Source organism: Gymnodraco acuticeps, unplaced genomic scaffold (assembly GCF_902827175.1).
Source record: "Gymnodraco acuticeps unplaced genomic scaffold, fGymAcu1.1, whole genome shotgun sequence".
Taxonomy (NCBI): domain Eukaryota; kingdom Metazoa; phylum Chordata; class Actinopteri; order Perciformes; family Bathydraconidae; genus Gymnodraco; species Gymnodraco acuticeps.
This window is the reverse complement of record NW_022992231.1, coordinates 176,897-201,776: the sequence shown is the minus strand read 5'-3', so window position 1 is coordinate 201,776 and position 24,880 is coordinate 176,897. Positions and strand designations below refer to the sequence as shown.

Here is a 24,880-nt window from a genome sequence, read left to right as displayed (position 1 = left end):
AGTTTATCAAAGTCCAAGGCAAATTGTAGCAAAACAGGTTAGGAGTCATTTTAACTGTAATTCTAATTGAATGAATCTCCTGATGGCATGTCAAACGACCTTGTCCTTCAGTCTAAACCTGTTCATAACAGTAGTGTTAATTTCGTCAGCTATTTTTTAATTTAGTTTTAGTCTTAGTCCTGTGTTAAATTTCCTTTTTAGTTTTAGTCATATTTAGTCACCTTCATCCTGTTTTTATTTAGTCAAGTTTTAGTCGACTAAAAGTCTGAGCATTTTAGTCTTATTTTAGTCGACTAAAACAGTAAACATTTTAGTCAAGATTTAGTCGACTAAAAGTCTGAGCATTTTAGTCATATTTTAGTCAAAGAAAACTAATTATTTTAGTCTACTTTTGTCAATAAAAACTGTTGAGTATTTTTTAGTCATCAGATTATATAGAACATTTCAGTCAAACTAGCCAAAACCAATAATTTGTCATTTTAGTATATATAAATAAATAAGATTATATCTTGTCCTTATTTGATGAAAAACACAGGTTGAATGATTAAGAAGCTTTGCAGAGAGTATCTGGTCAGGTTTGTGGTGTTTTCACCAGCTGTGTTATGGCCACATTGCTTCCCTTCTGATAAAACAATGCATTCGCTTTTTTTCTCCACCTCATTGAAGCGAAAATGGGCCCAAATATCACATCGTTTCTTTCTCCCAAGCAGTGGTGGCTTTAGACTTTTTCGTTGTCAGTCATTTTGACGGATCGTAACATTTCCGTCATTATCCATTATTATCCGTCGAGTGCACAATTTATCACTCACTCGCGCTGACGGGGGGTATTCGGTTAACGCGAGTGCGACCACTGCTCCCAAGCCCTGTTGCCATTTCATTTTCTGTTAAATAAGGTTAGTTAGACCATGAGTTAGACCCGAGTCTTCCTGACAGTTCATATTGTGCCGCTGCCCGGTGTAATTCAAATCTACCGCCGCGCGCAGCACAGACACACAGCTGCTGCCCTGCCGCAGCACCGGAAATGGAACTGCTGGGAGAAAAACTGACTATCAGAGATGTAACGTTATCTTTGATAATATTTCGTCTCCTCATTTTTCGTCAACGAAAGTAAAGAGAGATTTTGGCATAGTTTTTATTTAGTGAACTACATTTTCGTCTCGTCCCTTTTCGTCAACGATATTGCATGATGATTTCGTTACAGTTATTGTTTACTGCCGTCGGTGCCGTCTCGTCATCGTCTCGTTTTCGTCATGGAAAAAAAGGTCGTTGACGAACATATTTCGTCATAGATTTAGTCAACGAAATTAACACTACATAACAGTAATAGTAATAGTTTTTAACTGAAAATCTGTTTTATTTCCCAGCATGCCTTTGGAGAAGGGTACCTCTGAGGGATTCCGTCAGAGGGAAGCGCGAGCCGCTCGGCTGGCCAATGAGATCGAGGGCAGCCTGCAGTACCGCCGGCGCGTTTCTCTGGAGAACGACGAGGGCCGCAGCGAGGAGGACAAATACAGCTCGGTGGTGAGGGAGAGGGAGGAGAGGGCGAGCCCCGGCTTCATCCCCACCGGCAGGTAACACTGGTTTATTTATTATCTTTAATATGTTATTATTGAAGGACAGATTCGTCATACAATTGAAGCATCATAACATGAATTTGCTTTAGATGAAAAGAGGGATGGAGCTAGTTTTGAAATTGTATTGTCTCGACCTCTTCTCCATATTTGTTTCGGTCACCGTGATTTATAAGTTTTGAATTTATACATTTGATGTAATAGTTGACTTGTGTGGTCCATATCTTAAAAATAGCCAGAAGAGCACAGAGTTATAAAACGTCGTAAAAATAAGTAAATTGTGCTTTTTATCAGATTTTAAGGGCTAACACAAATGTGTTTAAAAAAAGTTTTTCACACTTAGAATAGACTTGGACTTGGATGTGGAATTGATTTTGTTCTGTTTATTTGCAGTGAGTCATTATCACTTTAGCGTAGAATAAAACAAAAACCTGTAATATAAACTAAATATTATGCAAGAAGCTCGGTTTAAGTTGTAAATTCATCAGACTCGAGTTTAATCAAATGCCAAAACACAAAAATATACCATGATAAGATGAGAATATACATTTTTAGGGTTGTCTTATTGCGACTAAAACAAAAATGATGATAATCAAAAATGAATTCAAGAGAATGAGTTACAGAATAATTAAACGTTTACTTTCTGCTCCACAGAAATGTCTGATAGAAAACTTCCCAGAATTCATCTGACCACTTCTCCCCTCCGCCTTGTTTCCCAGGGAAGGTAAATACATTCCCCTCCCTCAGCGGGCCTCGAGAGATCGGAATGGGCCGGTCCGGGGCCTCTGGGCGCACCGCCCCCCCTTCCTCCTCCAGACACCCCCCGGCCGGCGCCTCCTCCCCCAAACCCCCCGTCTGACCGCAGCAGCCCGCTGTCCGTCAGAAACTCCTACTCTCCCCACCAATCACAGGGCAGCCCACCCGCTGGCCGGCAGCCCTCCCTGCACCAATCACGTCCCTCCCGAACTCCCTCTCTCACCCACAGGCCCTCGGTGACAACGCACCGCTCTTCTGTCAACGGAGGTATGGAGGTTTAAAGATACCAGTTTTGAGAAAACGCATCATGCCTTAGCTACATAACTACACTGTAGCTATGTTCGTATGACAAAATAAAGAACCTTGACCTTGAAAGGAAGCACATTTTATCCATTAAAGTTCCTTTATAGAGTGGTGCAGTAATGAGTCCTTAAACCCTTAAATAAATCAGCATTTTAGCACTTCCTGTTCTCTAGCCTGGAAGTCAAGGTGTGTGTGTGTGTGTGTGATGGTGTGGGTGTGTGTGTGTGTGTGTGTGTGTGTGTGTGTGTGTGTGTGTGTTGTGTGTGTGTGTGTGTGGTGTGTGGTGTGTGTGGTGTTGTGTGGTGTGTGTGTGTGTGTGTGTGTGGGTTTAGTGTGATGTGGTTGTGTGTTGTGTTTGTGTTGTGTGTGTGTGTGTGTGTGGTGTGTGTGGTGTGTGTGTGTGTTTGGTAGTGTGTGTGTGTGTGTGTGTGTGTGTGTGTGTGTGTGTGTGGTGTGTGTGTGTGTGTGTGTGTGATGTGTTGTGTGTGTTGGGTTGTGTGTGTGGTGTGTGTGTGTGTGTGGTGTGTGTGTGTGTGTGTGGTGTGTGTGTGTGTGTGTGTGTTGTGTGTGTGTGTGTGTGTGTGTTGTTTCTCCCTGCTGTTTCCCTACTCTAGTGTCTCCGTTCCTTCCAGAACTTCCCCTAAATCCCAGAGACTCCAGAGCAGGATCTCGCGCAACCCCAACTCCCAGTCCTCAAGCTGCAGGTACATACAACACAAACACACACACACAAAAAATACATGCACAAAGCACACTGCTGATTTGTGAATCTTCCGTGCAGTCTCTCGAGCCACGCCCCTCGATCTCCCAATGGGCGGCCCTGTTTTCTTGGACTCCAACTCCACCTCCGCTGTCACCATGGCAACATCCGGCGCCAAAGCCTCCGGCCCGACCCCGCTGTTCACTGTCGATGGTGAGACTTTTATTAAGTTATTTAATACATGGGCAGAAGACGCTATATTATATTTGTTGGGGTTTCACCTTTCCTGTCATGTGTTTATATAGGTTTTTGTTTGCATATTATTATTATTATTATTATTATTACTAACCAATCAGATCAGACTGGGCTCTGGTTTCAGACAGAGGGTGAAAGAGGTGCTGCAGGACAGGCAGTATGAGAAAAATAAAGAGCTTTTTGAACATTGAAGCATGGAGACATGTCACAGTAGACACTACATACAAATATGAACCTGAAAATGAGCAGAATACGTCCCCTTTAAAAAAAGTGCGTTTTGCATACATAGATAGATCCATGGTCTTTTTTTTTATCATACATTTTAAAAAATGGTCATGTGTAGCTTTTCAGGCATTGCACAGGATTAAAACAGTTAATAGTGTATATACATATGAACACTACAAAGACATATCTAAAGAGCACCTGCACCTCTAGGATACACAATATACAAGTTTGATATATTATAGTAAAATAATATAATGCAAAACTGCTCCAACCCAAATATAAACATAGGATAATTATACATTATACATTACGTGTGCAAAGTTTGTCTTTTTATATTTGTATCTAATGAGGTAGAGTTGGATTATAAGGTTTTTGTGTTAATGTGCATGAGCATAAAAAAGTGGAGTTAAAATTACTATTTGAAGAATGTAGTAAATGTGAAGTCCAAACTTGATCAACCACAACACTAAATGCATTAAATGTGTCAGTGTTCTCTTGGTGATCAGGTTTCTCTCTGTCCTCCACAGTGAATGAGATCCTGAACACAGCAGCTAAAGAGAGATCTGAAAGTCTGGCTGAAGGGAAGAGCACCAAAGGTAAAACACGTTTACATTTGTTTACACTTGACATTACAAAACACTGGGTTTATGTTGTGATTATGTCAATCTTTAAAATCCCACTGTGTTTGTTAGGCTGGGAGCGAGGTTTAGCCCTCTGTAATCTTATTTCCACATATTTCCCTGTTAATACATGTTGTTTAGAAAAAGCTATCTCTGCACAATATTTATAATCATTTGTTTTCCTACTGTTAGATTTGAGATATATTGAAGCATTTAAGTCAAAGTAGCTGTCATTTTTAAGTTAGAAAAGTCAAATGTGGCTACATTGAACTATAAACTTGAGAGGTTTCCTTTGTACAATTGACACAGGCATAGTCACTGTAAAGTACGGTGGCTGAGAAGTGCAACCGAGAATTACAAAGTGTGAAACACTTTAACAAAGCTTGAGACAAATATACATTTTATAAAACTAATTTACATTAGCAAAACACGTTTACCAAAGAAAAAACAATTTAACATTAACAAGATGCGAAACACTTTTACAAAGCTAGAGACAAAATTACATTTTATAAAAACAAAATCACATTAGCGAAACACTTTTACAAGAACTGAGACAAATGTACAAGTCTCTAAACACTTTAACATTTGCCGAAACACTTTAACAAACTAGAGAATCAAACCGGAGAGGGAATGTCCATCATACCAGAAGTGACGTGCAAGTGATTGACACAAACTTAAGTTTGTTTTGGCGGATAGACCGCCGGTACCTATGGACGGTACGAGTGTGTTTATGGTCGTTAAACATGTTTTGTCCGTTCTGTGGAAACCACCTGGGCCAAGTGACACAGTTTTGCTCATCACGATATACTTTCTTGTGCGCAAGAGATACGTTCTTGTGCGCACGAGAAAGTTACCGGTTCGCCAAGTAGGAAGTGGAGCTGTGCCTTCACTGTGTTTACCTTCATAAGAACAGCTAAAGAGCAACTGCAGGCTGCTTCGTTTTAACCAACACCACACACACACACATCGAACTGCCCGATTATTACGCCTTATTATTAGTTTTATGAAGGAGATGTCCGGCGTGTGTAACACTGGCCATTCCATTCCGGTACTGCGGTCAACTCAGCCGTCTCTCGCGTTTGCTTGGTCAAATCAGCAGCTCTTCATTTTTGAGTGCGTGATTAATCGCGCCTTTACGGTAATCGCTGACGCTGGTACAAGAGTAAAAGAATGCATGTTTTTTTGGTTTATTTGCGATACAAATAATTTGTACCATAAGTTCTTAATAAAACTGACACTGTTGTACTCAGTCCTAGACTTGACTTGCTACCAAAAATAAAATGAGGTACTTTTTAGGGATGGGAACGATTAATCGAATATTCGAATAATTATTCAGGTATTCGAATATGAGTTAATTTTTTTATAATTTTTTTTACTTTTTGGGAGTGATGCCTAAGTTGATTACATATTATCAAATTGAATAATTCAATGTATACGACAGTGCCATAGCTAAATGTGTTAGGTGACGTCTGAAGGTGTGTTTTGCTCCGCTCACCGGTCCCTCACAGCGGGCAGAGCTGCAGGTGCTGATCTTTCTCTCTCGCATCCGGTTATACTTCACCTGCGTTTATGTCCAAATCCATCAGATCTAGCTAGTTCTAGCCAATGATATGGCTGCTGCCCCTCCCTACACGCAGATCACGCAGACTCAAACCTCATCTTATGCCCAAATGCGGCGCAAATGCGCTCCGTAGCCGTTGCGAGGTTCCGGCGCTAACAGTTCATGAGCGTGCTCCCCCCGCCCCCTGTCAACACTCGCGACACATGAGTGGCCAGCCTAAACAACAATAAGCGCTGCTTGGCAACCGTGTGTGGCGGCAAAGTACATAAACATTTTGACAGGAGAGATTTAGTTTTGCCAGTATTCAACATATTTTACCAGTCATAGTCCAGTAATTATTTACACTCTAAGAAGAGTCCTACACAACAGACATGGCGTCAAAAAGGAGTAATGTGTGGAAATATTTCGACCAGGTTAGTGAGTGCGGTGTAGAGGTCAAACTATGCCAAATTAAACTTATATACATGCTATACCTTGCTATACCCGCAACCTCCGTTCCAGCTGAGGGTCTTCTCTACAGCTGGCCTGATTGTGAAAGCCTATAGCTGTCAAACTGTGATCACCAGTTCAATACATTTGACAAATTCGACTTGGTTTCTATACTTATTTGTACATGTATTTATTTATTTCCAAAAGTTAATGGAAAAAAATGTTTGTAAAAAAATGTTTTACCCAATTTTTTTTTTTTATAGGATATGTACATTTCGGTTAACCGGTTAACCGTTTTTTGGGGGGTCGAATATTCGAATATACATTTGCTTTCAAATTCCCATCCCTAGTACTTTTACTGTGTATTTTTTCAGTAATACTCGGTCAAACTCCCCTCCTGACTACAATAATGCATGTATTCTGCTATATTTGATGAGGGATAAAAGGATTTTTTGCCTTAAGTTTTTAGTAAAATTGATACTGTTGGACTCAGTACTACTTGGACTACTACCTCAAGTACTTTTACTGTGTACTTTTTGATTAATACTTGGCCAAACTCCGGTCCTGAGTACAATAATTCATGTATTTTACTCTATGAACTATGAATTATTGTATTCAGGACAGGAGTTTGACCGAGTATTACTCAAAAGGTACACAGTAAAAGTACTTGATTGTACTTGTGAGAGTATTACTGAGTCCAACAGTATCAATTACATGTAGAACTTATTGCAAAAAATCATTTTATCCCTCAATAAATATAACAGAATACATGAATGATTGTACTCAGGAGGAGAGTTTGACAGAGTAGGCTATTACTCAAAAAGTACACAGTAAAAGTACTTCATTGTATTTGTGGTAGTAGTCTAAAGGCCTTGACACACCAAGCCGATTTCGGCCGTCGATAGATGTCTGGCCGTCGATGAGCGTCCTGTCGCCCTACTCACCAAGCCGACACCTTCCGCTGCTGGCAAAATAAATCACTCTGATTGGCTGTTCAGCTTAGCGAAACACTATTTGCCTGAATGGGAGTTGAGCAGTACAGTACTTAAAGGTAGGGTAGGTAAGAATGGAGAAACCAGCTCGAGTGCGCTAGAATTTGAAATTGGTCGTGCTTTTTACAGCGCACGGCTTCCACAGATGACATTTTTGTATGTATTTATTGTCAAAGCATTTCATGTATTCATTGCTATCGGGATGTTAAGAGCATTCCATGGAATATAAAAAGTGTTTCTGAAGATTATTTTTAACGCTGTGTGATTAAAAGAATAAACACAAATAGCAGGATAGGCACACATATTTGCTATATCTTGCCCCACTGAAAAGGCACTGCACCGATACTGTTAAAATATTGGCATAGTTCATCCCTGTGCTACTTGGCTCGAGCTGTAGCATGTAACTATTTGTTGTTTGTATATAGAGTGTCGAAGTCACGCCCATCTACTTCCGGTCAATGGGACCTTATTTCGGAAAAATAATGTATTGAAGTCAATGGAGAGAGAAAACTCATCTTTCGATCCCGTTTGAATTGTGCCACGAATTACACATATGATGTTTGTCAATCTTAAAAAATAATTTCCATGTCAAAAAAGTCACAGTTTGTCGTAAAACTGTTGAAATATAAGACTGTGAAAAATACGCAACTAGAAAGACTACAAATCCCAGAATCGCGTAAGTGATGTCACAATTGTTTTCCTCCACTGAGAGATAGCTAAGATCAGCGCCACATAGATATAATATATCTAAATGGTGCTGGCTAAGATAAGATAACTTTAACAAGATGCCTGTGTGCTTAGTACCAGGTTGTTATCATACCAGCAATGGGTCTTGCTCGTTCTTTCGCTTCCCGTCTGATGAAAGGACCAGGAGTGGCTGGATCAAGTTAGCTACCTAGCTAGCACGTTAGTTAGCATTACAGCCTTGTCATTTTTATTAGCCTTAATATGAAGTAACATTAAGTAACCCAAAATGTTAAACCGTAAGAGTAGTAGTCATATTTCGTGAACCCTTTGAAGAGTACTGTCACCGGTGTGATCATTCTATAATACACAATTTAAGCCCGGGGGAGAAATGCTAACGCTAGAATCGGCGATCGCAGATCTTTTCTACTTCATGCTATCTGCACAAATGGTTGACATTAAACATTAAAAAGACCAGGCAGTTCAGAGAGAATCAAAGGAAGGCAGGCAGCTTTGCATGACATTCTTCTGGACGTGTTTCATTGTGGTGATAGTGAGGGTAGTCAATCGTTTTGTTGACAAGACAGTAGTGACGGCCATCTTGGTGACGTGTGTTGTTCTGCGAGACCAGAGATGTAGTTCATTGAGCGTTTCACACAAACAAATGCGTTACTTCACAGTTTTACGACACATTTATTATATTTTTTTGACTTGCAAAATTATCTTTTAAATTGACAAACATCATATGTGTAATTCGTGGCACAATTCAAACGGGATCGAAAGATAATCTTTCTCTCTCCATTGACTTCAATACATAATTTTTTCGCCGGAAGGGGAGGGACTTCGCCACTCTGTCATGCAGTCTGTCTTCCGGTTGCCTCTTTTGAATGACGAATACACACTACCGCCGCCTGCTGGTAAGGAGAGTTATTGCGACTCACTTGGCCGTCGGCTGAAGTCTTTGCGGTGTGTTCCAGTGCAACTTTTTGGCCAAGACGCAGGAGACGTGAGGCGACACAACAGTCGGGTCCGTCGGGACGTGTTCTTTGGTGTCAGCTTGGTGTGTCAGGGCCTTTACAAGTACTGAATCCAACAGTACCACTTTTATTAAGAACTTATGGCTAAAATCATTTTATCCCTCATCAAATATAGCAGAAGTGGCTTGAATTTGTTCTCAGGAGGGGAGTTTGACAGAGAATAACTGAAAAAGTACACATTAAAGTACTTCATTTTATTGTTGGTAGCAGTCAAACTAGTACTGAGTCCAACAGTGTCAGTTTTATTAAGAACTTTTGGTAAAACATATTTTTATAGCACAAACACATGCATTATTTTACTCTTGTACTAGCGTCAGTGCCGCTTCTCGGCGGTTACTGGAAAGGCGCGATTAATCGTGCACTCAAAAATGAAAACTGCTGATTTGACCAAGCAAACGCGAGAGACGGCTGAGTTGACCGCAGTGTTCCACTGCACTCCGACAGCACTGAGCACTACATCAAGATTAAGATTAAACACATCTATTTCATTTGGGAACACACACATATACCTATGGAGTTGGCCAGATGTGTGTAAATTACTGTGCATGGTAATTTGTCGGACACACATCGAACAAACACACACATGCGGCTTTCACACCAGCGCTTTTCCCTTTCTAGCTCCGAGCTAGAGCTTTTCTGGTTCAGCTCCGGTTTCCCTTTTCTGCTCCCGCTCTGTTCACACCGCCCAGCACCCGACTGGTGCTGCCGCTGCTGCGTCATGACGTCACCGTTTACATCGCTGATTTGCTCCCCAACGGCATTACGGCGCTCACAACAACAACGGGGAACTGCGTCGGGTCGATGATCGTGTTGCTTTTAATCACACGAAGCCAGAATAAATTGAATAACGACTTCTCTAACCTTATACTTTGCTCCAGAGTGCCGTGGTTCATTGTTTATGAATGTGTTTCTGCAGCATTTACCGACCGCTGCACTGTTGGCTGCTCTTCTACGGGAGTTTATTCTCCTCCGTTAGCTCCCGGTTAGCTCACACTGCAGCGGCCGCTCTAAAGTATTCACTGGCCGACTCACACAAGCAGCTGATACATATCCCCAGTTCTCCTTAGCCTAAGTGAATGTGTGTCAGTCTGAATTGACGCTGTTTGGTATCACAACGCTGTTATGAAAGTTTCTCTGGTATAAAATGGGTGATGTTAGCATAGCAACCGAAGCTAAACTGACTACTTGCTATTGCTATCCTATTGTGGCATAAACCGTTTTCTACAGGCACATTTTACCGGCGTATTTTTATTATGATTCTACTTGTGATAGTCGGACACGACAACCTGTGCAGCCCATGTATTGATTCCATCCGATAGCTGCTATAATACAAAACAACACGTCTGCCTCTCTCCACAATGATCAATAACAGTGAACGGATGGTCAAAGTAAGGTACAAATAAACAGAATCACACGAAGCCTGGTTAGTGTTGCCTGACTTTATAAAGTGTGTTTATAAGCAGGGCTGCACATAACTGGTGCGCAGGTGCGCATGCGCACCTCCGCCAAAAAAAGAGCACTGGGTCATTTGAAACAAAGCGCATTTGCGTACCAACATTGAGAGGGAGAGAGAGAAGAGAAAAGAGAAAATAGAGGAGAGAGATGAGAGAGAAAGATATTTGCGAGTTGCATATGAACCATGATATGAACTCAGGGCCGGCCCGTAGCGCTGGCTAGATGTTCGCCTAGGGCGCCAGATCTGGGGAGTCGCTGCGCTGGCAGTTCTGGGAGGGAAAAAAACATTTTGACCGTTGGGGCTCATCCTAATTTTCGGCCTTGATGTAACAATATTCACAATTAAGTAAATGTAACACCCTTTTCACCCCGGTTACACGTTTCATTTGCCCTGTATGATGGGCGCTGTAAGTGATGAAAATGGGGGATGTTGGCTTATCTGGCGCCCGCAGCTCACAGACAAAATGCGAGTGAGCGAGGGAGAGAGGGAGGGTGGTACCAGCGCTGTTGTTATTATAATCTGGTGCCGTGCTAGCTGCTCTAACGGAGATAAGAAGAAGATGTTTCTACAATAATGTGGAGGGAGAGTCCTCTCCAGTCAGACTGAGAGGCTGATAAGTTAACTACAGCTCAGTGAGGTAAAGGACTAAATTCAAACGGTTTGGTCACAATTTATGTAAACACATATTTCCAAGGCACTCCTTTATAATTATTGGGATAAACAGGTTTCAAATCATTCCAATGTATACTATGGGACAGTAACCAAAAATATCCTTTAAAACTGGAGAGATACAAAAAAAATGCATAAATAAATAAATGTTAAGGTAAAATAAGATATGAATGAACAACACAAATAAAATAAGTTACATTAATTTGTTATTGGCTATGGTAGGCTATTGGTTATGTTCACATACTTATTTGATTACATCCACTTGTCTAAGATGACAACAGAGACTTTCGACTCAAAAGCAGCTGTTGACTTGTGGAATAAAGCATCTAATCGCAGACTCAACCAGAGAGGAAGAAGTAGGCCTACATCATCAGCTACCATGTCTGACAGAGAGGAAGACAGTGAGGAGGGTAGTGATGACAGCTTGTAGGATTACTGGTCGTGCTAATGTTGTCTTGTGTTCACCTCTGCATGTGTGTTCTGTGTGCACCTCTGCATGTGTGTTCAGTGCCGTGTGTCTGGCAAATAAAGTCAAGACCCCCTCAAAAGTTACGGTTTATTTCATTTTAAGGATGAGCACCAAGCAACATCTCCAGGTGCTCCTTTGAGAACCAGGGCAAAAAAGTTATGTGCACCCCTGATTATAAGCACTACTGCTTGTAGGCAGGCATGACAGTCGACCCATGTTCAGGGGAGGTGGGTTTAGTTTCCTGCACGCCTCGACGTAAGAGAGACGTAAGCGACGCCACCTCTTAGCTCCGAAGCTCTTGCCTCTAGACAGAAATGTTTTTGGAGCTGGAAGTGAACCGGATTCCGGCTGCGTGCGTGCGGCTTAAAGCCCACTTCTGCTCCGCGCCGTCCGTTTAGATGAGCCTGGTCAGATTGATAAAAGAGGGAGTTCAACACACCGGCATAAAAGTTATAACAATAATCTGATTTTAATGGTAAATAACACAATACGAAATACAAAGTGCCCTGAAACAGAGCACTCCGGGCTCCCCACTCTACTGCCGTGCGATACAGATATCGGGACCAGCCAGTCAGAAACAGGGAGCATTTTGCATGAAGAAACAACAGTATATATGGACATATTTGGGGCGGAGATGTGTGTCGGCTCTTCCGTCCCATTTTACTCCTAAGCGAATCAGAGAGTCCGTGGGGAGGAGTTTGGGTCGGTTGCTCACTCCCCTAGGTGTTCTTACTGGTTGGATTCACTTTGGGTCGGCCTTTTATTGTGGCCAGCCTAAGGCACACCTGTGCAATAATCATGCTGTCTAATCAGCATCTTGATATGCCACACCTGTGAGGTGGGATGGATTATCTCGGCAAAGGAGAAGTGCTCACTATCACAGATTTTTTCAGATTTGTGAACAATATTTGAGAGAAATGGTTATTTTGTGTATATAGAAAATGTTTTAGATCTTTGAGTTCATCTCATGAAAAATGGGAGCAAAAACAAAAGTGTTGCATTTATATTTTGTTCAGTGTATTTATGGACATGCTTTTATTTTGAAGGAGAGGTAGCGCTGTTGACAGGAAGTTGTTGTTGCTTTGGAAACAACGTGACGGAGATTAACGGAGAAAAGTAATATCTACATATAAAGACGGAGAAAGTAAACAATAACGTTTGGTTAAGTGTTAGCACCCCCCGAAGAGGCACAAGCTCTTGATATTGGAGATTTCAATAAATTCTATTTGGGAAAAAAACAAAACGAATATCCGAATAACGAAATTGAAACCCGAATAGTACTCCAACGAACGAATATTCGGGTACAGCCCTACCGTACAAATGCAGCGTCTTCTACCGGCTTTCAGGGAATAATAATATAATAATATATACACTGTCTCCAGTGTTTAGTATGTGGTGATCAGTGCTTTCTAACCCCATCCCATTTTTGCAGCTCCCTCTGTGCAGCAGAGGAACCAGCTGGAGGAGCTGCGCAAGTTCGGCAAAGAGTTCCGGGTGAGAACAATGTGATGTGTTTTATTTCCATTTATTATTTTTGTCAGAAGTGATGTACAAAGGAGGTAACATTGTGTGCAGTTAAATGATTCCACAGAGCATAGGTACATTCAGGCTGTGTGAGTGGTCAGTTTGTGAGGTGTTCCTTCCTGTGTGTCTCAGCTGCAGCCCACCTCCTCCCCAGCAGCGAGCCCAGCCTCTGCAGATCCTGCTCAGCACGACTCCTCCCCGCCCAAACCTGTTCCCTCCTCTGCCCAGGACCTGCAGCAGACCCCTGAGGCTCCTGCTGGCCCCCAGGCCTCAGGGCCGGAGGGGCCGCAGCCTGGGACCAGCCAGCCGGCCCCCGGCAACGAGGAGAGCTGTTCAGAGAGCGGGGAGCGGCCAGAGGCTGCTACGTGAGTCACTGCAGCAGCTACTAACACCATACATGATAAAAGAGAGTGGACATTAGGTTCAGGTTGTCAGGTATATCAATATATTGTGGGACAGAAAGGTAGTTATTTATTTCCGTTTCACCATTTCCCCCCAAAAATGCCCATAAAAAAATGATCATAAGGCACTTAACCAGGGGTGCCCACACTTTTTCAAGGATATATATAACCGCTCGCAATTTACTCTCTCCAGCCAGAATCGGCACAGCAGCAAAGTAAGTTAATGTTCGGTCACCAGGGCGCATCGGGTCCGCTTTCCAACTTTTTTTTTGTGCAATCGCTGTTGTGTTAAACAATGTGAACGTGTACGAGAGACGACACACAGTTAATATTCATAAAATATGGTTGGAAACTTTTTCATAAAAGCAATTTCATTATTGAATCGATATAACAGTAATTTCCTGGTGTTAAATAATGCTCCATTTGTCTTTGAGGAGATGTCTGTTCCGTCTCTGGATTTGAGCACGCCAAAAGGCGGCATGAGTACGGCACCTGAATTAGAAATATTATTTTTCCTTTCCAAAAGGCTCAGAAGCATCGTCCCTGTGCGCTCTGGAGGCACTGTATGCGCTGAAGGCGCCTCATTGTGCCCTTGTGGCATCGATGAGAGGGGGTGGTGCTGACTACATTTGAAAAGACTTTAAATTGTGCTTAAAGGGAGGGAATGCTCATGACACGCATTTTTTAATAATTATCATCCGATAAAACAGACCAGTCTCTGCCAGTCTTTTTTTTTTTTTTTTAATCCGATGACATTATCAGTGATTTTAAACTGATTAATTACCGAAATAACATCAACACTGTGGGCGGCGCCATTTTACCGGAAGTGACGTAAACTATGCGTTTGGTGTCGAGGACAAATTGATATTCATGTTGTTTACTCTAGTTACTCTCAATTCTATAGAAATATGCCTCATTGTATCGCGAAACATTGCCACAATTTGGATAGGAACAATCCACGGAATGCTCGGTTCCATCTATTGCCAACGGGTAAGCGTAGGAAGTACGTTCGGAGGCAGTGGCTAGCGAAATGTGCTCGGCCCGAACCGAAAGATCCACAGGCGCATGTATGCAGCGAACATTTCAAGTTTCCGGACGACTACTCTGAGAGTATGATAAAACATAAAATGGGATTTATTAAACAACCATTACTTAATGGAGATGCAGTACCATCGGTCTTTCTGGTGTCATCACCGACCAGGACACCCGTTCGGCCAGTTGAGAAATCGCCCTCTGCAAGTGTGAAGCGACGGAGGACCAGAAGTAGTGCTAGGAGTAAGAATAAGGTATGTTATGGCGCATTTCCATTGTAGCGGGTAGCCCCGTTTAAACGTCCTTTAGCGTCCAGGCCAGGCCAGTTTTTGGTGGCCTTTCCATATAGCGTAGTACCGGCTAGCGGGTACTTTTCCCCAGTTTTTCCGGCCCCATAAAATCGTGGTTCTAGGGCCAGGGACAACGAGGCTGAGTATGCTAAACTAGAGAGGGAATCGCTAGCAAGGGTGGTACTACATGCATACATTTCATCCTCATCGTCACTGTCCCTGGATTCCTGACGGTTCTGACTACTTGGCTCGAACCTGTATTGCTGAATTCCACCATCCAATCTCTTCACATTGCTCAAAACTTCTTCCTCGGCTGACGAGTCCGAACTCAAATACTCCGCCATGTTTTCGTGTGTTTACAAAGTGAACGCATGGATGACGTCATGACCATCACGTGACTACTGAAAATGGCCAAAATGGCAGCTGCCTGACGGAATATACAGGTTTTGATAAAAAAGAGCTATAAAATCATTATTTACCGGGGAATATCGCTGATTTCTTCAGGGTATGGTTTAAACATAATGTTTCACTAAATACTGAAGTTTTTATTAATTATCTAATGAGTGGAGCATTCCTTTAACAAAAAACTACCAGACAATATGGTTGGAGAGATTTGAATTTGCCACGATCTACTGCATTGTGAACTACCAGTCGATTGCAATCATCCTATTGGGCACCCCTGCACTAAACATAGTCGAATAATCACTAGTCGACTAATAAAGTCTTAATCCCGATGACCAATCCGTGCCTCCCCTGAATGCACATCGCTGACACACACCACCAGGGCCGGACTGGGACAATAAGTCAGGCCGGGAATTATACAACCAGCCAGGCCACTACCAGTTTCCTTTTGTGCCATTTTCCTGGATTTATTTGTCAATATTTACAGCGTTGCTGCCCATAGTGATAGCCTTAAACTTTAAATCTACTACCCCAGAATAAACATATGGACATGGGTTACTATTTTAAAAAAATGTGCAAATCTATTTAGGAACCTATCCATGTGAACATATTTTAAGTGGAGGTGGACCTGAAATCCTCTAGGAGGGGTCCGGGGGCATGCTCCCCCGGTAAGATTTTTTTTTTAAATGTTGGACTTAAATGCATCAATCTGGTGCATTTTGAGGGGGAAATACTACACCCATATGAAACAGTATACATTTAAATAATCATAAATTCATAAGAACATGGCCATAACCAATAAAATACCATATCCAATATGAAAAAACATTGAAACTTGTTTATTTGTTTTTGGTTTATTTATAGTTGTGAGTGTGTCTGGGCTCCTGAATCAGCCTCTCCTGTCTCCCTCCTCTCCCCCCTCTCCCCCCTCTCCCCCCTCTCCCCCCCTCTCCCCCCTGCTCCTCTTTGAGGCAGCAGCAAAGACTAGTTTTAGCTCTCAACAAGTTTTTAAAGTTGATCTTACCTTTTTTTCACCTAGTTAAATTTTTTTTTATTATTCATGCATTTTTTTACTAATCACTCCCCCTTCAAATGGAAATATGTGTTTACATAAATGGTGACCAAACCGTTTGAGACCCACAGAGAACTTTGAGTGTTTAGATAGTTAACTTAGTCTGAGTCCTTTACCTCACCTGAGCTGTAGTTATCAGTCTCTCAGTCTGACTGGAGAGGACTCTCCTCCACCTTGTTGACAGCTCATTATATCCGTTAGCGCAGCTAGCTAGCACCAGATGCTAACAACAACAATACACGTAACCGGTGCACGCGCTTTCTCTCTCGCTTGCTCGCGCCACACATACACACACCCTCCCGAGCTTGAATGACACACAGAGACCAATCGAGGGCATTAGTGTATGATCTGTATGAAAGTGGCCATGTCGCAGGCCACATCATGTAGACAGCCAGTCACCCTCTGTGAGGCAGACCCACATTTGCGCAGCGTTGCGTTCACAATACATACATAAAATAAAAATAAATCCTCAGGCCAGCAGGCCACTTAACAGGCCAGGCCATCGGGAAACCTCCCGGTCCTCCTGATGGCCAGTCCGGGCCTGCACACTACTGCAGTGCAGACTTTCTGCACGGAGGAGCAGCAGAGTCCGGGCGATGCTGCTCCTCCAAGGAAGAGACACATGTTCACTAAGCAAAAAAAAAAAAATCCGGTCACAGAGATCTGCTATTTTAAAGTAAAGTCAACACATATCGACCCTAAAAATAGTCTATATTAAGAACGAGAAAAGTCTTAACATATATCGTTTTTTGTAAACATATGACAAATGTGTGAGGGTGATGACGTCAGAGCATCGTCCTATGTGCCGGGCTTAGCCCCGGACAGCCCCAGCCCAATTTAACCCTTGGGTATTTGTGAGGGAGCTCCTATATGGCATTACCCCGCTGAAGCTCACCAAAGTTTAATATATTTCATAGTTCAAAGTTTTGTCAATTGTTTTGTTTATTGGTCAAATACTGGTTTCTAATGGTTTCTGAGGAGTTCTACTGGAATGAAAGACCACAGAGCACAGAGTACAGAAGCAGCATACTGCATTAAACCTGACCTTCACAGAGAGGTTGAAGTTCATGTGGAGAGGAGGCTTCAGTAGTCTGTCTGTCCCGCAGGGGTAGCCAACACGGTGCCACTTAGTCGCCCGCAGGGGCAACGTGAGTTGCCCGCAGGGGCATGTTCTAAAAATAGCTCGCCAAGCAAATCCAAAATGTAAAAAATACACAAAACAAAAAAGGAAATGTAATTTAAAAGAATCTACCCTATGCATAAACTAAACCTAAATCATAGCGAACTCTATCTACTTACTACAACTCTATATCTATCGAACACCCCTCCTCCCCCCACAATGAATATCAACCAATCACGTTCTTGCTTGATTTGCGGGACCAGCATAGCAGTCGGGAAGAAAAGCAATGTGGAGCGGCACCTCGCCACTAAATAAGGAGTGTGACCGTGATTTTCCTTCTGGCAGAATCTACAACACATCAGCCCCATTGTACAGCCTAGTCGTGCCAGCCTATACTGCACATGAGGGACAGAGTTTTAGTGTGTGTGTGTGTGTGTGTGTGTGTGTGTGTGTGTGTGTGTGTGTGTGTGTGTGTGTGTGTGTGTGTGTGTGTGTGTGTGTGTGTGTGTGTGGTTGTGTGTGTGTGTGTGTGTGTGGTGTGTTGTGTGTGTGTGTGTGTGTGTGTGTGTGTGTGGTGTGTGTGTGTGTGTGTGTGTGTGTGTGTGTGTGTGTGTGTGTGTGTGTGTGTGTTGTGTGTGTGTGTGTGTGTGTGTGTGTGTGTGTGTGTGTGTGGTGTGTGTGTGGTGTGTGTGTGTGTGTGTGTGTGTGTGTGGTGTGTGTGTGTGTGTGTGTGTGTGTGTGTGTGTGTGTGTGTGTGTGTGTGTGTGTGTGTGTGTTGCAACTTGCAACTTGCAACTTGCATATATATTTATTACACTTGACGCACACACACGCATGGCATAATTTCCACTGGGGACAGGGGGGACATGTCCCCCCACTTTTCGAAATCCCGTTTGTGTCCCCCCACTTTACAAATATGTTTATTATAATTTTTTAACGCAAGCCGTCATCGCCACGGAGGAGCACACAGCCTCTGTGAGCGAGACAGCGAGAGAGCTAGGGAGAGCACACTTTTATCTATTTAATATAGTTAAAGTAAGAAATCATTCCAATGTGTACTATAGGACAGTAAAAAAAAAAAACATTTTTTTAAAAGGGGAGTGATTAGTAAAATATGCATAAATAAAAAGAAAGAATACTAACTAGGAAACATAAGAATAAACAAGTTTATTGAAAAGTATACAGCTCCCTTTCATATGAGTGTTGAGAGCTGTATCCATACATTCATTTTGTGCTCAAAGTGCACCAGATTGATGCATTCAGTGTTTCCCCTACCATTGTCTTGGCGGGGCGCTGCGCCTGAAATTCAAGGTGTTTTTAATTATTATTTAAAAAAAATATATATATATATATAGCACCAAATTGCAACTGAAGTAATCTATCTACGGTCACTTTTCACATTGAACATGTGCTCTTTTATTAAATAAACTAAACGCCTATGGTATTTATCCAATGTATGTGCATGTTTCAGTGTCCACTGCTTTGCGTATTCACATTCTCCCTCCGCTCTGTTTCTGAAGGGCGGGGCTCCGCTCCTGTCACACACACACACACACACACGAATGCACACACTCACAATCAGAGACAAGAGCGGAGGAAAGGAGGAGAACAACAAAGTGTAAAAAAGTCAAACAAATCTGCATTATTGCCCCGAGCTCTGCTGTCTGCCCGTTTGTGTGTCGTCGTTGTCCCCCCAGTTTCAAATTCGTTTATTATTTTTTTAACCTCAAGCCGTTATCGTCACGGAGGAGAAGGAGACACACAGCCTGCCCAGGTGGACGCGCGCGAACGCGACAACAAACGTAGCGTGCGCATTCTAAAAATAGCTCACAGATGGTGAGCAGGTACCGCGGTTTTCAACTACAGTATTGAATTTGACAGAAAACAACAATGAAACGCCAGCAGAAGAATAGTCTAATGAGTTGGGTGAAAAAAAAGACAGGAGATGTGAGTTGGTTTATTCAGTAATTAGCTCAGGATAATTGGATGTTCTGTTTACACCTGTTGATGTGAGGCTAATGCAGGATTTACTAGCTTGATGCTACCGGCATTTAGCAGTGACTCAACAAATTGCCTCTTAAAATGTATCGTCAGCAATGTATGACAAGCAGACTGCTTGTTTAATGTTAGACTCACACCAATAGCTCAATATGATCATAACACGATTGCTTTCATATCAGAGATCAGATGAGGTGGAGCTGCCTCCAGCAATAGAGGATGAGGCAGAGAGAAGCAGCAGCAGCATAGGGTTGCAGCAGGGATGTTATATGCTTTAGTCAGGTGATTTAAATGTATCAATGAAAGGAAGAAGTGTAGGCTACATGATAAGAAGGGAATACAGTTTGAATAAAAGTAATACAGTGTAACACTGTACTGTATTACTTTTTAATTTACAAATACTTTGTTACTGTTACGATATCAATAACAACTAGAGAATGCAATTTCTGAAGAAATTGCTAGTGTGAATGCTTTATGCTGAAAAGCTGACGCTAAACTGCTATGCTGAAATGAAAGGTGTAAGAAGAAAGTGAATAATTTAGATTTAAATGAAATGTTTAAGAAGAAAGTGAAGAATTTAGATTGAAATGATACATGAACACTGGGGGCTTGAATGTGTGATGAGAAAAGAAAGTAAAAAGGCTTGGAAAAGCAGCAGAATATTTGAACTGCAAACTTCTGAACTAACTTGATGGCGAATGATCTGTCGCTATGGCAACGGCATTTGATGACACCCCATAATACGCTTAGATGCGTTGATGGCTGCATCGTTACCAAACCTGTGAATGTTTGGAGTATTTTCACTGAAGTTATGAGAAAGCGGTGTTTCATGGCGAGCATTGTGTTGCCATGGTAACGGCATTTGAAGAAATCTCAAAACTGTCCCGTAGATGTCTTCACGGCTGGACTGTTAGCACACTGCTATCTGAAGTCTGCTGCTCTGAGCATGTCAGTTGGAGTGATGACATCATCGTGTTCCATTACACAGGTGTTTATATTTGAACTAACGAGCTCTGTAGAGATCACAGGTTTCCATTGTTCTGAATGAGAGATGAACCTCTTACATGTGAACGTTTTGTGGAGGAACCGTAACAGATATCTGTGAAATTTCAAAACGTGAAGCATGTCAAGGAAGTTGAGTATCTGTAAGAAGTGTAATTTTTGTGTAGTTTCGGGTTAATAATGTGGCCTTTTTGGCAGTTTAACTAAAGGTGTGCGGCTGCTGGCGTGAGGAAATATCTGCCTGAAATTACAATGGGCTTTAATGGAGGAATGTTGAACGTTTTTGTCACTTCATGCCCTCAAGAGGCATTTTGTTTAATTATTTGTCATTTTTCAAGCTACGAGATGTTTTCCTACGTTTGTTATGAAAAATTATGTCTCAGGAATGTAGGGTTTGGGAATTATGGCAGTTTTAAAAAAATATATGAAGGTACATTTAAGATTTTCTACCCTCTAGCTGTGACATCACGCACTCTAGTTAATGTTAAAATCTGAAGAAAACCTCTAAAACAAGGTCTGAACAATGTTTAATATCTCTAAAAGTAAGAATCAGATTTAAAAGTTGTGTTACACGAATAATGTCAGAAAGATGTGTAACATTTTAAAGTTAGAATGAGGTTTCTGAGTGAAAGTATGAATGAACAGTTAGCAGTTGAAGTCGCATAAAGATTTGTTGAAGTTGAAGAATTTCTCCATTGACTTCAATGGTTAAAAATGTGATGTATTATGGGATGTATCTCTGGAATTATGAAAGTTATGAATGAGAAAAGTAATAGCCATCGATTCCCGACCGAGCTGAACGTTTTGATATTTGAACGGAGTTTCTGTGATGTTCAATGCGGGAGGAGAAGAGGGCCAAAATAAGTCGGCGGAATAATAATAATAAACTTTTCGTCCGTAGAATAAACTAGAGAATGCAATTCCTGAAGAAATTGCTAGTGGGAATGCTTTATGCTGAAATGTAATGTGTAAGAAGAAAGTGAATAATTTAGATTGAAATACAAGAACACTGGGGGCTTGAATGTTGGATGAGAGAAGAAAAGAAAGTAAAAAGGCTTGGAAAAGCAGCAGAATATTTGAACTGCTAACTTTTGAACTAACTTGATGGTGAATGATCTGTCGCCATGCCAACGGCATTTGATGACATCCCATAATACGCTTAGATGCGTTGATGGCTGCATCGTTACCAAACCTGTGAAGTTTTGGGGCGTTTGAAGCAGTTTCACTGAAGTTATGAGAAAGCTGTGTGTCACGGCGAGCATTGTGTTGCGGGAGGAGAAGAGGGCCAAAATAAGTCGGCGGAATAATAATAATAAACTTTTCGTGCGTAGAATAACAGTTAGTTGGAATGCTGTTAACACTGGCATTTAACTTCAACATTTAAAAAAAAAATCTTCCCGGGGGTGCATGCCCCCGGACCCCCCTAGAGGATATGAGGTCCACCCCAAAATTAAGCAGGTTAAAATAATTAAATTGCATACATTTTCTTTTGTCCCACAGACCCAAACAGCACAAAGGTTAAAGGTCAGCATATAATAATGTTAAAGTAGTAAACGTAGCTCACGACTTGTTTTATTTTTTGAAGGTAGCTCTCATCCTAAAAAAGTATGGGATTAGTTTTGTATCATAAAGATAAAGCAAAACTATGAGTTTAAAAGAAAAAAGAACTGAGTCAAGCAAAATTAAATACATTTCAAAAATAAAACTATAAGTTGCAAACAAATCATTTGTGTAAACTATAAGTCTTTTTTCTTTGTTTTAACTTAGGTTTTTGTTTGCAGTTCTTGTTTCTTCTTTCTCAATGATCAGACTTTTGCTCTCGCTGCAGCTCTTCTCCTTTGCGCTCCCTCATTTTTTGTTTGAGATTTTGACACAAACGTCCCAGGTGGGCGGGACTTTCAGGGGTGCGTCCCCATTGGCTACTCAGGAGGCACCGACACTAACGTGCTGTGCATTATACTTGTGTTGTGTAGTTTATACTTTATTCCAACTTTAAATATGTTAATACCTGAACACACTGCTGCTGTTCAATAATTTCCCAATTTGGGATTGATAAAGTGTCTGTCTATTTATTTTATGGATAAAAAAAACACATCTATGTATTTTCAAGCTAAAGGTGATACACTATATAAACTGTATACTATTATTTTTTCAAGACATGTTACATTTCAAAAGCATATATTGCTATGTTTAGGACAAACAATTAAAGACTGATTTAATTTAACAAATTCTACAATATAACAGTGGCAGATTTGTTTTATTAAACAGAGCAGACCTAGGCTGCATACCAACACAATTAGGAACATGCTCACATCTTACTATGTTGGTCTGAAGAGCTGAAGCATTCATACACAATGGATACAAACTGTGTTGTCTCATTCTATATCCTGTGAGAAAATGATATACATTTAGCATTAACAACTCAACATACTATTCCTAGCCTGAGGAACATATGAATAATCAACAGATTTGAATGGAATCTCTAACATGTTCATGTAGAATAAAGACAAAAGAGCTATTATACAAATTACATTTATTGAAATTTGAACCAGAAGATGAAGTCTCAAAGAATGTTCTAAATAAAAGGACATACAACTAAAAGGTAGATAATAATAAAATGTATTAAATGTATATGTAAAGACATTTGGTCAAATGAAATGACACGCCCAGCGTGGATGAAGATGGTGCAGGTCTCTCTTCATGCCCCCCCTCCGTGCTGTCCCCTCAGAGGAAGTGGGAAAACGGGATAAGACCTCTGGACACCACGCTGTCTCAATGATCCACAGTTAATATGAGAGGAAAATAAATGTTTTAGGAAATGAAAAATATGAAGTTAACAAATCAAACACAGCTCAGCGGCAGTCATGGACGGTAGGTTTTCCTACAAAGTTAACTCAGCCTCCATTGATTTTCATATCAAATGAGCGTGTTAATAAAATAAGCTATCATGGCTTATACTTGCATATCTAAACAGAATCATGAAAGCCTGTTGGTAGAGTCAGGAGTCCGTTTGAGTGTGTGCGCCGGTGTCTGAACGCTCACTCACTGCTAGCTATGTAGCTAACTGTTAGGTACGGTGACCCTGAAGTGCAAGACACCACAGCATTTCACAAAGGGCGTATCTCCATGTAAATCCTATGGGCGATACCAACTACAACAAAATGAACATATTTGACCGTAATTTAATTGTAATACACGTTTCAAAGTGATGCCGAAGTAACTACATACTGATAACGGTTAGTAAAAACCATAAATTAACGCTTTAACAAGTCTGCAGACAGACGGCAGGCGAAAAGCTTTTAAAATGCGTGTTTTATGAATGGAATCGGATCCATCAGGCTAAACTAACCTGTAGCTGCTCCGTCCACACTCACAACAACGTCATACAGACATAAATAAAGCAGCGACTGTATTCACCATGACATAGACAGTCTGTGGTTTGTACATGTTTAACTTTTGTCCAGTTTCTGAACAGATATGAGGAGCTGTGAGCTCTGAGTGTGTGCTAACGGCTGATGTGTTGGGACACATTTCGCTGTCGGGTGTTGACCAATCATGAAGCGTCATTTCTTGACTGGCAGCAAAAACAACTAATCACAGCTTCTCTGGCTGGCTCCGTCCAATCACAAACAAGAAGTGTTCTCCCTAAAGGAATACCCTTTCCGTCCAATGTGAAATGCTGTGGCGTTTTGTGAAATGCTGTGGTGTCTTGCACTTCAGGGCCACCGTAGTTAGGCTACTTAGCTTGCATTGTTATGGATCTAAAGGTAGCAAAAGCTAACTTTCATAGCACAGCTTTACTTCTCACAATAAAGAAACAGACCGTATAGTACAGCACAAACAACACAAATGATCAATACTTACATATATTTTCACTTGTATTATAATAATTGAAATGCTGGTCCTTCTGCGGGTGTTCTGTCCACGCTCAGCTACCGCACCGCAGCTGCCTGCACTGTACAATCGCTGGAGGACTGGGCTGTCACTCAAAAACTGAGTAGCCAATGGGGACGCACCCCTGAAAGTCCCGCCCACCTGGGATGTTTGTGTCAAAATCTCAAACTAAAAATGAGGGAACGCAAACGAGAAGAGCTGCAGCGAGAGCAAAAGTCTGATCATTGAGAAAGAAGAAACAAGAACTGCAAACAAAAACCTTTGTTAAAACAAATAAAAAATACTTATAGTTTACATGATTACACAAATGATTTGTTTGCAACTTATAGTTTTATTTTTGAAATGTATTTCATTTTGCTTGACTCAGTTTTTTTTTCTTTTAAACTCATAGTTTTGCTTTATTCTGAGAAAGTGTTGC

The 24,880-nt window shown here is 41.4% G+C and overlaps 1 protein-coding gene across 1 annotated transcript in view; it reads left to right on the top strand.

Annotated features, from left to right (window-relative positions):
- The window catches only part of atxn2l (ataxin 2-like), a 44,283-nt gene that overhangs the window by 5,489 nt on the left and 13,914 nt on the right, over nucleotides 1-24,880 (top strand). Inside the window, 11 exon segments of the mRNA XM_034206141.1 lie at nucleotides 1,365-1,571; nucleotides 2,291-2,324; nucleotides 2,326-2,418; nucleotides 2,420-2,497; nucleotides 2,499-2,528; nucleotides 2,530-2,594; nucleotides 3,245-3,327; nucleotides 3,406-3,543; nucleotides 4,338-4,406; nucleotides 13,160-13,221; nucleotides 13,384-13,616. Coding sequence (XP_034062032.1) covers nucleotides 1,365-1,571; nucleotides 2,291-2,324; nucleotides 2,326-2,418; nucleotides 2,420-2,497; nucleotides 2,499-2,528; nucleotides 2,530-2,594; nucleotides 3,245-3,327; nucleotides 3,406-3,543; nucleotides 4,338-4,406; nucleotides 13,160-13,221; nucleotides 13,384-13,616 — 1,092 coding nt within the window.